Genomic DNA, 15800 nt, shown 5'->3' with positions numbered 1-15800 from the left:
CTAAGCAGTACTTTGTAATGATGATCAAAAATATGTATTGTGTTAATTACCAAAATGAAATGATCGCCCTAATTCACGAATATAAAATCAATATATGGTATGAAAGATTTCTCTTTGTAATAAATGTAACTAAATAATAATAGGCATTCTTTTAATACAATAGGAATATAGGTCTTTAAAGTTGCTATTAAATGTCCAGAGGAACTGGGAGGAATATGGGAGCTCAATGTGACTTGATAGGAAGACATACGTCAAATCAGTATAATTTAATAGTAAAGTTTTTTCTAGTAATGTAAAGCTTGTTACTATAAGAGATGAGAAATGTAAATATGAGTGAAGCAAATAATAAAGGCAAAATCCAATGCATCAAACCCTTCACATGGCACTGTTGAAAAAAGACAACTTGCTCAAAATGGAGTCACTTGTGCTAAGCATCATGACAGTAAACTAAGACCTTAACACCTAATTTAATTGCAGTTTCAACTTTCCTCAGGAATGTAATCTTAACCAGTCAGCACTAGAGAAATTATCTGTCCAACAGAACCCCTCCATCCTTCTTAGGAGGGGACCTTCCCTGAAACAATGCATTTTTTTTTTTTTTGGCTAATAATTTCCTTTCCTGCCCCCTTTCTGCCTTTGAAAACCTTTTTTGTTTCTATAACTTGGCAGAATTCCTTTCTATCTCCTACATGGGATGCTGCTGAACTCATGAATTGTTCAACAAAGCAATTTGATCTTTAAATTTCCTCAGTTGAAGTTTTGTTATTTAACAGTACAGACCATATAGCCCAGTGTTACATTCAATAGAGTACTGGAAAATATTCTTCTAAGAACTTTAAGCACTGTATTTCAGTAAGTTTCCATATTTAAATATAAGAATAAATCATTGTGATATTTTCTGCATGTATTTTATTAGGCAGGCTTTTCTGCATTATTAGAGAAGGGTTCTAAATTATAAAGTTAGCTCAGGTTTCAGATAAAACATGAACTATGCAGCCACGAGCTATTCAGACAAATGAGGCCTTTGATATTCTGGTCAGGCATTGTCCATCAGTGTGGGGCACTTCACCAAAGCCCATGTGTGAGAAAACAGCAACAGCCCAAAAAGCATGTCTTCAGAGTAAGCTTTCTTGGAATTCTAAAGAGATTCTTGAACACACATGTGTGTACATACATGTAGGCATGCATGTATGCACACACACACATACACACACACATACACACACACACCCCACCTTTTTGCTGCTGCTGTAACTTGCCAGAGTCAAAGTATGTGAACCAAGTCTCATTAATATTAATATATACTTTGTTACTTTGCTCCCCAAACACTGTCACTCTGTTAAACTAAATTAAAGCCCTGTCAGAAACATCTAATTAATCCACAGTAAGAAAATGTATTACTGTGTCATAGTTAATAAGTGGTTCAATGTAATCATACCTTGATCATTCGCCTGAGCAGTCCTGTCCTTTGTATGCTGTACTTAGGACCAGAATGTTTCACATTAATTTCTTTAATGATCGTTCATATATTAATTACAATGGATAGCTACTCTTCTTTCAGATGCACAAATCATCTAGATTCTTTCAGTGAGGAGGATAGGCAAGGAAATACCCAAATAGAGTGAAGAAACCTGTGGGTTTTAGACTAACTTACCACAGAGAGTTTCTGAGAGTCAGTTACAACCTGTGTTACAACCTGTTGTATGATGCTGAGCTCAAAGCTGGTTCCTGTGCCCAGTTTACCAAATTCCACAAAACATCTGAACCACAAGCAGCATCGCCCTCCGATGGGAGGAGGCCTTCCAGGGCCAGGGCAGCAGAGTTGTGATAAACTCCCTTTGGCCATGTGCTGCCTGTAGGAAACTTTACGAAGCTCAGAGGCATCACCAACTGAAATCTTACCTTAATGAGGATCTGAATGGACCCCGTGGCTTTTGTGGATATGAAATACCAGAAGCTCATGGTGCAGGAAGCGCTGGATTCTTGCCACAGGCCACTCTTGAGATGTGCTTCTTCGCCCCGCAGGCCCACTGGAGTAGCTTCCAGATACAGGAAGTGCCCTGGGAACAAGATGAGATTCAGATCATGCCAAAATAACATGGAGAGGATCATTTTAGTTTTCCTATCGTTGGGTTTTTAATTACATTTCATAGGATCTCAACTGCCAAAGGTATTTCTACTTGAAAGAGAAAGGAAATCTAATAGCCTTGCCTCCAGCTCGCTGACAGAACAATTTCCAACTGTCTGTGCTTTTAGCAAAGTACCTCACAGTGCGCAGATGAACTGATCTGACAGAATATTTATGCCATGGACTCAATGAGACAGTTACAGAAATCATTTCATGGACTCCCCAAACTATCCAGTTACTGTGAAACAATGCAAAGATTGTCTACGAAATATAAATAAAGAAATATGACATGCTTTCAAAAAGTCAGTCACCTTTTGAGTGCACAAATAAAATGCTGAGAATGTTAATATACAACATACAAGGAAAGATACTGAGTTTTTGGCTTGTTTATCCAAATGTCCAAAACATTTTACGTATGTAGAGCTGAGTGTTAGAATAGGACTCGGGCCTTCCTTTCTCTGGCATGGTTGGCCCAGCTTGGAGAGCTCTGTTTTATCATGTGCTGTGTGCTTAGTCTCTCAGTCATGTCTGACTCTGCGACCCCATGGACTATAGCCCACCAGTCTCCTCTGTCCTTGGGGATTCTCCTGGAAAGCATTCTGGAGCGGGTTGCTCTGCCCTCCTCCAAGGGATCTTTCTGACCCAGGGATCGAACCCAGGTCTCCTGCATTGCAGGCAGGCTCTTCAGGGAAGCCACCAGGGAAGCCCCTGTTTTATCATAGGCCTGTGAAACTTCAATATTTAAACACCTTTATTCTACTCTGTAACAGCCAGGAATTCAAGATCCCTTCTTTATTCTGCTAATGTCTTTTGCCCCTTGACCAAAGAATATGAGAAATAGGTTCAGCTCACCGTAAAAATGAGCCATTCCAAGCACCCTTCACAGAGATGATCTTACAGCTACGTCTGCACAGCACCTTTAGGGCTTTCTACTGCCCCAAATACAGATCATCTCCCTTGATCCTGACAACTCCAGGGCAAATTTTATTATCTCCATTGGACAGAGGAGAGATTTGAGAATCTGAAAAGCTACATGACTTGCTACTGATCAAATGAATGGTAGAATTCAAGGTTATTGATTACAAATGTGTCATTTCGAAAAGGTACCCGAGGGCAGCCTATGTTATCATCTATCTACAATTATCAAAGCAATATTCAGTTTTAATTACTCACTGTTATATGTTACATAGTGTCCCCCCAAAAGATGTGAAAGTCCTAATTTCTGTCCCAGTTAATGTGAGCTTCTTTGGAAATAGGGTTTTTGCTGATGATTAAGTTGAAATAAAGTCATGAAGATGGCCTCTAGTCCAATAAGATTATTGTAATGAAAAGGGAAAATTTAGACACATACATAGAGGGAAGACAATGCAAAGACAGAAAGAGACTTCCACCTACAAGCCAAGTAGCATCTGAAGCTACCAGAAGCTAGTGAGAGGCAAGGAATAGATTATTCTCCTTCAAAATCCTCAACAGGAACCAACAGCCCTACTGACACCGTGATTTCAAATTTCTAGCCCCCAAACTGTGAGACAATAAATGTCTGCTTTTAACACCACCCCGCTGAGGCTGTCTGCTATGCAGTCCTGGGAGACAAAGGTACTCATTAAATGTTTGACTTAGTTGCCCTGACACCACGGTGGTCTCTCTGATGCTCTCGGCAAAGACAATGTGATGCTCACTGTGAACAAAAGTAGAGTAACTGGAACAACCTGATAACCTACCATTTTCATTTCCAAGTGTGTGGTCTCTGGGAGGTCTTAGGCTTTGTGGAGAGCCGACCCCCAAAACCCAATCAAAGTTTTCAGCCAAGGAGTTTTGCCAACCACACCAGCCTTTTTCAAAAGTACAGGAGCCACCGCATTCATTTTCATCAGTATAGTCTCCGCAGTCATCTACAAAATTACAGCTCTGCTCCGGTTTAAAACATCTGCCATTCTGACATTCCCAATAGCCAAGTGGACAGTAACCTAAAAAACAAACAAACAAAAAGGATGAGGAAACACTCCCGCCACGTTTATGAGGTTAAAAAGTAGGAAGAGTAGATTCCCTTTAATATGTAAAGAAACATAATGTTCTTAGGAGTTTGGGGTATCTGACCCCTGCCTCTCTCTCCCCTAATCTCTCCAGGGTTCTGGTCTATAGCTTATTCAAAAGCATCATTCAAAATGAAAACAATCAATCATTTTATTGATCTAGGAGTGTACTCCAATCGTCCTCAAATGCAGCATGTCCTGTGAGCTATCCTCAAAGAGATAAATTAGATCTGAAAACCAAAGAGAGGCTTTCTATTTTTAATCCTGAAACAAGATCTTCAGGGTAGTAAGAACTTATGTAACATGGGGTATTTGAAGGTACATCAGTATCCACGCACTCCATTATTTATCAGAAGCCAAACATATCATACTTCCTCAGAAGCAGGGGCATGAATATACAACTAATATTTAACCTTCCAACAGATTTTTTTCCTCCAAAATGCTTATTTATTTCATAGTTGTTTGGAATTTAAGGTGCAATTTTCCTACAAAGCAGTGTGGCCCATAAAGACTTTTCTATAAACTTTAAGACAAAGCATGATGATTTTAAATGTCTGAGTTTGAACTGATGCTGATAACTCATCACTTATGTGACTTGGATCATTCCTATATTTGATGAGTTTTAGTCTACTGATCAAAAAAGAGAAAAAAATAATAGTAAAAAGTTAAACTAATTAGAGAGACTTGTTTATACTGGGGATCCTCAATCTCTGGGATCTAATGCCTGATGATCTGAGGTGGAGCTGATGTAATAAGAATAGAAATAATGTGTACAATAAATGTAATGGCTTGAATTATCAGGAAACTATACCCCCACCCTCACATCACAGAAAAAATTATCTTTCACAAAACTGTTCCCTTGTGCCAAAAAGGTTGGGGACCTCCGGTTTCTGTCACTAGAGTAGTGCTTGAACCTTCACAGGCAATCAGTAAATATTAGTCAAATGAATGAGTTAAAGTGTTTTGGAAATAATAAACCCGTTCAATAGGCACAGTCAAGTTATAAATATCCTGCTCCGATATTTCAATAGAACATAACCACCGTGGTTGACAATATTTAAGTAGGAAAGGTTCTGATGTGGTGACGTCAATTTCCCATTTGCTTTGTGACTCTATAGTACCTGAATTTTTGTTTTCCTTCCTCCTCAGTTGGCCAGTTAGGGGAGCTGGTAATACCACTTCCTACTTCATTTTTAGATGGGAGTTTCCATGGCCTGAGAGAGTGGCTGGAGGTTGAGGACTGGTGTGGATTAGAGGAAGAAGGTGATTCAGACATTTCATGGAAGGTGTTCTGAGAATTGGAAATTGCTTTTGATAGAATCTCATAGAAAAGCTTTTAAGTTCTGGATCAGTCTCACATTTTAGAAAACAGATGGCTAAGAGGAAAGAAGTGGCAGGAGAGGAATGGAAGGCCATGTAGACATCGGTGGGGAAGAACTGGTGTTCTGAGAATTCCCAGCCACTTCGTGTGCTAAGCTCTTCTTGAACTGCACGTTCAAGATTGCCTAATTGAATGGCCTTTACATTTGCAATGCCTTTGAAACAAATTTCAACTCTGCATTCTGTCTCTAACAAAACTTTCTTGTCTTCTAGGTTAATTGCTAACATTTTCCTTTCTTGCAGTGTAAGATTAAACTATTTTCATTTAGGTGCCCAGTTCAGCTGGCAGATTGGAGGGTAAGACAAAAGACCTTTGCTGTTTCAATTACAGAGCTTGACTGAGAATTGTAACATTAAAGCATTTTTGAGCTACACAGAAATGGAGATCATTTACATTAACCCTCTCATTTATAGATGAGAAAACTGAGGATTATAGATGTTAAATGACTTGCTGAATTTTCAAGAGGAGCAATGCAATTTGGACCCAGGTCTGTTGTCTTCAGAATTATTTTTTAAGTCCATTGACTTGAAGGACAGTGGTAGGTCTACTATTGTAAGACACAAGATCACCGAGGGATGAAACACCAGTGTTGACTACCAGATGCATTATTTCTCATGGATCTGTTGAGAACCTGAGAAATTACTAGATCATTTGATTTTATATAATTGACATTTGTATTGATTCTGTCAATTTCAATTTGGGGAATAAAAGCAAATTTACTGGTTTTGAAGATATTTTTCTCCAAAGCAACTGGGTCAAGCTAAAATCTAATTCTTTTAAAACACACGAGAAGCTTTTAATTTTAATTAGATCCCATTTGTTTATTTTTGCTTTTATTTCCAATATTCTGGGAGGTGGGTCATAGAGGATCCTGCTGTGATTTATGTTGGAGAGTGTTTTATCCATGTTCTCCTCTAGGAGTTTTATAGTTTCTGGTCTTATGTTTAGATCTTTAATCCATGGGATCTAATTAAAATTAAAAGCTTCTGCACAACAAAAGAAACCATAAGCAAGGTGAAAAGACAGCCTTCAGAATGGGAGAAAATAATAGCAAATGAAGCAACTGACAAACAACTAATCTCAAAAATATACAAGCAACTCCTGCAGCTCAATTCCAGAAAAATAAACGACCCAATCAAAAAATGGGCCAAAGAACTAAATAGACATTTCTCCAAAGAAGACATATAGATGGCTAACAAACACATGCAAAGATACTCAACATCACTCATTATCAGAGAAATGCAAATCAAAACCACTATAAGGTACCATTTCACGCCAGTCAGAATGGCTGCGATCCAAAAGTCTACAAGTAATAAATGCTGGAGAGGGTGTGGAGAAAAGGGAACCCTCTTACACTGTTGGTGGGAACGCAAACTAGTACAGCCACTATGGAGAACAGTGTGGAGATTCCTTAAAAAACTGGAAATAGAACTGCCTTATGATCCAGCAATCCCACTGCTGGGCATACACACCGAGGAAACCAGAATTGAAAGAGACACGTGTACCCCAATGTTCATCGCAGCACTGTTTATAATAGCCAGGACGTGGAAGCAACCTAGATGTCCATCAGCAGATGAATGGATAAGAAAGCTGTGGTACATATACGCAATGGAGTATTACTCAGCCATTAAAAAGAATACATTTGAATCAGTTCTAATGAGGTGGATGAAACTGGAGCCGATTATACAGAGCGAAGCCAGAAAGAAAAACACCAACACAGTATACTAATGCATATATATGGAATTTAGAAAGATGGTAACGATAACCCTGTATGTGAGATAGCAAAAGAGACACAGATGTATAGAACAGTCTTTTGGACTCTGTGGGAGAAGGGGTGGGGGATGATTTGGGAGAATGGCATTGAAACATGTATAATATCATATAAGAAATGAATCGCCAGTCCAGGTTCGATGCAGGATACAGGAAGCTTAGGGCTGGTGCGCTGGGATGACCCAGAGGGATGGTATGGGAGGGAGGTAGGAGAGGGGTTCAGGATGGGGAACACGTGTACACCCGTGGTGGATTCATGTTGATGTATGGAAAAACCAATATTGTAAAGTAATTAGCCTCTAATTAAAATAAATAAATTTAAATTAAAAAATAAAAATATTTTATTTGTAAAAAAAAAAAAAATCAAACACACAAGAAAATAATTTGGACATGTCTCTAAGTGGAAACATAAGGCAAAATATTATACAATCAATATAGCTAATATTTTAAGATAGCCACAATGTGAATCACTGTTTTACATTTATAAAACATAAATACCTGCATAATTTAAAATACAATAACTCAAATATAACACAAGATTAATTTTGAACAGAAAACTCTCTAGGTTAATAAAGAAAATTTCACTGCTATAATGTACTCTTATCCATAAAACAATAAGCAACTTTTTTTGGTAAATTCAAGGGAAGTTATCAACTAATATTATTTACTTATTTCTAAATTATTTTCCATGCCTATTGTTTTGTCCAAAGAAATCAGCTACCTAGAAGTGTATATATCTTTAAATGATTTGATATTAAGGATCTAATGATATTATGCTCATTTTTACAGGAAAAAATACTGTTTAAATGAGGCAGTGACCCTCCTGATAGGCAGTTTAATTTTGTGTGCTGTGCTATGCTTAGTCGCTCAGTTGTTTCTGACTCTTTGTAACCCAATGGACTGTAGTCTGCCAGGATCCTTCATTCATGGGGATTTTCCAGGCAAGAACACTGGAGTGGGTTGCCATGCCCTCCTCCAAGGAACTTCCCAACCCAGGGATCAAACCTAGGTCTTCCACATTGCAGGCAGATTCTTTACCATCTGAGCAGTAGAGAAGCCCTTAATTTTGTCAGGAAGAACAAGTTATAAAATTTAAAAACCTCCCATGTAAACGTCAGAGACTCTGAAACTTAATATGCTTACGTTCAAAATCCGATTCTTCCCCTTCAAACTTACTCACTAAACAGTCTTCTCCATCTGTGTTAATGGCAACTCTATAACTCCAGTTTCTTGGAGAGAAAAAAGTCTTGTAAGGAGCTCTGTATTGGAAGTCTGACTCCACTTTTCAACGTATGACTTAATGACTGACAGCCTTTCCTCATGTGTTCTACACCCAAGAAATTTTCAAACCTTCTTGGTATGTATGTGGTGTCATCAGTCTTAGAGGTGATAAGATATATTCTAATTATAGGACTAACAATTGACAGAATTCACTGAATGATTACATATGATTTATGAGATAAAATATTACATATATTATTATTACAACCCCTAGAGCTTGGGACTATCCTCAGTTTCAAGGTAGACTGCTGTTCAAAATTTGGTTCAGATATTAAGACTGATAACACCACACCACACACCAGGCTTGCATTACTCACAAAATGAGGTTTTCTAAGAAAGCCCAGGTGCTCCCCCTGTTGGTAGAAGATCCCAAATATATCAGCCCCTACCTGTGCACAGCAATCTTCATCCAGGTCCTATCCCCTAACCTGCATAACACTCTCCCCAGTTTCCTTTTCTCATTCTCTAAATAATCATAATATATCCATATATAATACTGTTGCAATAATATATAATATTTTATCTCATAACTCATATATAATCTTTCAGTGAATTCTGTCAATTTTCAATCCTACTCTGTTACGAGAGGTGATGTTACTACTACTTTTGGGTCAAGCCACTATCATTTTCAGTGTGTGATTTTATTACAACACTTTCCTTCCTGATCTCCGTACCCTACCACTTCCCATTAAGCAATAAAGAATGATGGTGACGTAAGCTGTTATATATGGAAGGGATAAACAACAAAGTCCTACTGTATAACGCAGGGAACTGTATTCAATATCCTATGATAAACCATAATGGAAAAGAATATTAAAAAGAATGCAATGTATATATATACACACATATATATATATAAATCACTTTACAGCAGAAAATTAACACAGTATAAATCAACTATACTTCAATAAAAATACTTACCTAGAAAAACCATGGAGATATTTTATATAAATTGAATGTCACTTCTCTGTCCCAAATGCTACAATATTTAAATACTATTCCCCATTACAAGGAACTAGGTCTTCTTGGGAAAACGGTCTATTTGGGGCTAAGGAAAAGAAGGTTCAAGATGAGCCTGGGAATTTTTTGTGTGTGCCAAAAATTTTAAAAGTGCTCAAAAAAATTACATCATTATGATGAAAGTCTGAATTACTGGTCAATCAGAAATAATTTCAACATCAAAATAAGTAATAAGAGGACTTTGGCTCTTACCACACGTATAAGAAAGAGTAAGAAGGTACAAAATTATTCTCCAGCCATAAGCAACTACAAACCTGGGGAAAATCTATGCCTGATGTTTATGCTCTCTGAAACTGTTTACACTATAAACAGGAGAAGCATCAGCTCATAACAACCTCAAGGCCTAGCTGACAGTTCCAGACCAGGTCCTGAATGTCAGGAGATGCCTTTCTTTATCTCACTTTGCAATTCTGTTTACATGGCAAGAGAGTTCAGTGGAGCCACCAAACCTTCTGGGTGATATGAGGCTAGAAAATAAAACCCTTCTGGTTGTCTTTGCAGTAGGTAAAACATGGCAGACCATTTGCTTTGGGAGATGCTAAAAGATTTCAAAGGCCTTCCTATTGGTTATTTTTATGCCTCTTGATATTTCCCTTTAGTAATTTTCAGCAAAAACTTGAAAATATCAAGGTTTGTGGGATCTACTTTAATGTTATTAGCATGAAGGAGATAATATGTGGGAAAAAGTTCCATAAAATAGATAGTGGTGGCTTTAAAGAATTGACAAACGGAAGACAACAACAAAAGTAGAGGGACTGTGATTTGCAATAAGAAATAAGGAGCAACATGGAGCGAAGTCTAGGCGGAAAAAAGGCCTCCAGGTTTTAAGGAGAAAGACCTAACGTGGTTCCAACTGGCTGTGACTGCAGTACTGCTGAGGCCCTCGCTGAGAAGAGCAGCGTTCTGTACTTCTGTGCTTCCTGGGCAAGGCTTACTAGCCAAAGGCTCACTCAGCCCTCAACTGGGAACAAACTGCCAGCTGGACAAAATATAAAAATATTTTGCCTGCAGGCTCCCACTTCTTCATTCCAAATAGTAGCAATCCAAATATTCAAAGAGCACTTTCTAACAGTGTTGATCAGAACGATGAAATTTACACTAACACAGTTACCACTCATGTTCATTCAAAATACACTGTCAGAAAGAACAGTTCATGCCTCACCTCTTACTCAATTTTAATACTGAACATTTGAGAAATATTACGTTAACATTACATGCTCACCTTCAATTAACTCTAACTCTCTTAGAAGAACACTTAAATAATTACAAAGGAACCTGTAAAGATACATGTTTTTTAATAATTCTGACTTGGAGAACATTTCTAATGTCTTGGTGGTGAACGATTTATATATCTTGATTTTGAGGGTATCATACTTAGTAACACAAAGTAATGAGTTAGATCACTAAGCATCTCTGTTTTCTGAAGTCTTATTTTTGCTGTCAAGAAATGTAAAACAATTCTTTATTGTCCTTCAGCGTACCTAGTAGAGGCTCCAAGTATTTAAGGAGAATTATTTTTATCTAAGACATTGCAAATGGAGCTGTTGCCATAAGACGAAGCTAGAGCTACAAGTCTGACCTACGGTTAAATCTCAAGCTCGAAATCACTTTAGGAAAATTGTATTTTGTACTTCTATGCAGTCAAATTTTTCCTTCCTTCCTTTTATGGCTTTTGACAATCCCATACTAAATAAAAGCCTTCCATATGTTTTCCAGGACTGTATGATTACTATATGATTTCATTTTTAAAAAGATTTCAAACCTTTGATGCACCTGAAATTTACTTTGGCTGCAAATGAACAATAAGATTTTTAGAGTGAAAAAGAGGAATATATACACAGGCACACATCCATGTGTGCTGGTGTATTTATTGACTGTCTCTGGAAAGATACATACGCAGTGAACAATTCCTCTGGAAATAGAAACAAAGACTAAAGTCAAAAGAAAAATTTTAATTTCTGCTCCTTTTTGGTAATACTGTGTGCGTGTAATGAAATGAAAGTTTGCTTTATTTTAAAAAGAAATTGGTGAGAACAAAGGCCTGAACACACCAGGGCCTCATCCCAGGTTAAAGAAAGGGCTATAGTTGTAAAGTTATATTATAATTGGGAAATCCCAAACAGACTGCAGTTCCTCTGAAGAGTATTAGCCTGGAATGAGTGGCAAGAATGTTGACAATTTTCTGGACACCATGGTTTATGGGGAAGTGGGAGACTGAACACACTCTACTCCATATGGCTATGGAAGAAATGTTGAAATTAAGGGAATCCAATTTCCGTTTAAAAAAGGAGTTGTAAGGAATGAAATGCTCTACCATAGTCAGGGGAAAGGCCAAGTTTGCTAAGGTGACAGAGAATCAACTCAAGGTCTGTTCGCTGCTCACCTTTCCCGCCTCCTCTCTGATCATGCTCTTCCCCTCAACTTCCCACCATGAACCTACTGGCCTTCATCCAGCCCCTCCAACCACAGACACTTACACAAGCTGGACCACCTACCTGCCTCAACAACTCTCCCTTTGAAAATCTTGCAGATTGAAGCTCAATCTCTACTTCCTGCAAGAAGCCATGAATGGTCAAATCCTTCTATTATAACCTCTTATCACACCAGGCAGCTTTTCTTCAACGGACTTTTCAGAACTCTGTGTTATATGTGTCTGCATGGTTATCGGCATGTGACTCTTTCCACCGCTAGTCAGAAGGGTCCACAGGGGACTGAAATCGACACACCTTAAAAGTGCTCACTATACGTTTGCTGGCTGAACAAAAAACTGAATGAGTGAATGAATGAATGAACTGAGTAAAACAGAGGAGAGCACAGTGATGACTGAGAGCTTCAAGAAGATAGTGCATGCTCAGTTGCTAAGTCGTGTCCGACTCCTTGCGACCCCATGAACTGTAGCCCACCAGGCTACTCTGTTCATGGGATTTCCCAGGCAAGGATATTGGAGTGGATTCCCATTTTCTCCAGGGGATCTTCCTGACCCAGGGATCAAACCCACATCTCCTGCTTGGCAGGTGGATTCTTTACCACTGAGCCACCAGGGAAGCCCTCCTAGAAGATGGCTGAGTGGAAAATGACTTGCTATCCTGGTTGTTGGACAAGGATAACAGGCACGGGACTGTGTTTGAACTGATGAAATCTGAGATACCAAGACTGAGAAAATTATACAGAGTCAGTCACCTCAGACCTATTTTGCTGTGATGAAAATGTCAATTACTTCCAGGTTTTTCTCCTTTTGTTTTGGATAGTGACAGTAGCTATCCAGTTTGTTCAAAATATACATTTTCAATACCTTAAGCAAAGATTTACTTATTACTTATTTATAAGTAATTACTTATTTATAAGGCAGAATTTATTATAGTCACAATCCCAATTTAATACTACCTTTATATAATTTGATTCTATAACAAAGCAGTTTCCATTTGTAAACCCTATTGACCTGGTTAACAAAAATTCTATGTAATGAAACTGAGGCAATTATCTAATTCAAAGGGAAATATACAACAGACCATTTAAGCTAAATTCTATTAATAGGAAGCAAAGCAAATCCACAGGATTTGTGTGGCTAAATGCTGCTCCCATTTGTGCAGTGTATTATGTCTAAAATTAACTGGGATAAACCAAACCATGTTTGAATTTGCTTTAGTTTATGTATTTTTGACTTAGTATATATCATTCACAGTGAGTTGAGTGCAAAATCCTTTTAAAACAAGATTAAAATACAGTGTCCCTTTCCTTAAAATACGTATTGTCTACCTAGGGTGAAACTAGTTTTCAGTACTTTTGTATGTATGTCTGTGTGTATGTATGTTACATATGTGTTGCATAAGTCACCAATATTATATATATATATATGTATGTGTGTGTGCTTGTATAATTTTGTATATATACATATGACAGTATTAAATATATGAGCATGCAAATATATTAAAATATAGTTAAAATGAGTGAATAGCAATTTTAGAGTAAATGGCAAAATTAGTTATTTATCAATCACCTCCTATATGGTTTGCTTTGTGCTAGACATTTTATGAATACCATCTCTAATCCTCATGACAACATTATAAGAAACATTCCCTCCATTTTCAAATGTGGTAACTAAGGATAAGAAGGCTAAAGTACAATTTTACACACGATCGGTGCTACTTTCTCAATTCGTCCCGTCCTCTCCTTCCTCTGCTGTGTCCGCAAGTCTGTTCTCTACATCTGTGTCTCCATTCCACCCTTGCAATAGGTTCATCGGTACCATTTTTCTAGAGTCCACATATATGCATTAATGTACAATATTTGTTTTTCTCTTTCTTACTTCACTCTGTATAACAGGCTCTAGGTTCATCCACCTCACCACCACTGACTCAACTTGATTTCTTTTTACGACTAATATTTCATTGTATATAAGGTACATGTTATTGGTATTTTAATACTTTCTCTTCAGTAAGACTGCAGTGACCAAATGGGTAAACAGATGGAATCAAAAGATAAAGAGAGCCTAATACAATGAATCTAGTTACAAACTTAGAAGCACAATCTGGAATCAAGATTGCCAGGAGAAATACCAATAACCTCAGATATGCAGATGACACCACCATTATGGTAGAAAGTAAAGAAGAACTGAAGAACCTCTTGATGAAAGTAAAAGAGGAGAGTGAGAAAGTTGGCTTAAAGCTCAATATTCAGAAAACTAAGATCATGGCATCTGGTCCCATCACTTCATGGAAAATAGATGGAGAAACAGTGGAAACAGTGGCAGACTTTATTTTGGGGGGCTCCCAAGTCACTGCAGATGGTGACTGCGGCCATGAAATTAAAAGATACTTACTCCTTGGAAGAAGAGTTGTGACCAACTTAGACAGCATATTAAAAATCAGATACATTACTTTGCCAACAAAGGTCCATCTAGTCAAGGCTATGGTTTTTCCAGTAGTCATGAATGGATGTGAGAGTTGGACTATAAAGAAAGCCAAGTGCTGAAGAATTGATGCTTTTGAACTGTGGTGTTGGAGAAAATTCCTGAGAGTCCCTTGGACTGCAAGGAGATCCAACCAGTCCATCCTAAAGGAAATCAGTTCTGAATGTTCGTTGGAAGGACTGATGTTGAAGCTGAAACTCAGTACTTTGGCCACCTAATGCAAAGAGCTGACTCATTTGAAAAGACCCTGATGCTGGGAAAGATTGAGGGCAGGAGGAGAAGGGGACAACAGAGGATGAGATGGTTGGATGGCATCACCAACTCAGCGGACATGAATTTGGGTAAACTCTGGGAGTTGGTAATGGATAGGCAGGCCAACTGTGCTGCAGTCCATGGGGTCGCAGAGAGTCAGACACGACTGAGTGACTGAACTGAACTGAGCTGAATACCACCCAGAAACAAACTAAAAAAAAAAATTCTTGATTGGCACATGGAAAAAGTAGCATGAATACATAAAAAGAGACCCACTAGGAGGCTATTATGTTTAGGGATGAAGTAGGTTCAGACTGACAGGTATGAGTATTAAGTAAGCAATGCCTGGAACATAGTGAATACTCAACCACTATGAGCTGTCAACATTGTCATTAGAAGAGTAGCTGAGTTGATGGTGAAAAGTGGCTGAAATTGGGAAATATGTTAAAGACAATAGGGCCACAGAAATTTTTGCTAGATTCAAAGGTAAATAATCAGTATGGGAAAAGTCAAGAACACTTTTAGGTTTTTGGTATGAAACACTGCCTGAATGATTTAACCATTTATTCAAGTCAGGGGAGGAGGAAAATTTGAGACAAAATAAACTTCTATTATTATTTGCAAGAAAAAGATAGATTAGTATCATAATAGATAATAATAGAAATACCATATTTTTATATAACATTAACATTCAGAAAACTAAGATCATGGCCTCTGGTCCCATCACTTCATGGGAAATAGATGGAGAAACAGTGGAAACAGTGGCTGACTTTATTTTTTTGGGCTCCGAAATCACTGCAGATGGTGATTGCAGCCATGAAATTAAAAGATGCTTACTCCTTGGAAGGAAAGCTATGACCAACCTAGATAGCATATTATAAAGCAGAGACATTACTTTGCTAACAAAGGTCCGTCTAGTCAAGGCTATGGTTTTTCCAATAGTCATGTATGGATGTGAAATTTGGACTGTGAAGAAAGCTGAGCACCGAAGAATTGATGCTTTTGAACTGTGGTGTTGGAGAAGAC

General features: G+C 37.9%; 1 protein-coding gene across 1 annotated transcript in view; it reads right to left on the bottom strand.

The window, feature by feature from the left end:
* Window positions 1–15800, bottom strand: part of MALRD1 (MAM and LDL receptor class A domain containing 1) — a 559293-nt gene that overhangs the window by 272805 nt on the left and 270688 nt on the right. The window contains exons 27-28 of the mRNA XM_010859895.1: window positions 3850–4095; window positions 1903–2060 (exon numbers count right to left, since the gene is read on the bottom strand). Of these exons, the coding sequence (XP_010858197.1) occupies window positions 1903–2060; window positions 3850–4095 (404 nt within the window). The remainder of the gene's footprint in view (window positions 1–1902; window positions 2061–3849; window positions 4096–15800) is intronic.

The sequence above is a fragment of the Bison bison genome, unplaced genomic scaffold (genome assembly GCF_000754665.1).
Source record: "Bison bison bison isolate TAMUID 2011002044 unplaced genomic scaffold, Bison_UMD1.0 scf7180017864461, whole genome shotgun sequence".
NCBI classification, from domain to species: Eukaryota; Metazoa; Chordata; class Mammalia; order Artiodactyla; family Bovidae; genus Bison; species Bison bison.
The sequence above is the reverse complement of the archived record's forward strand: the minus strand, read 5'-3'. Positions and strand labels throughout refer to the sequence as shown.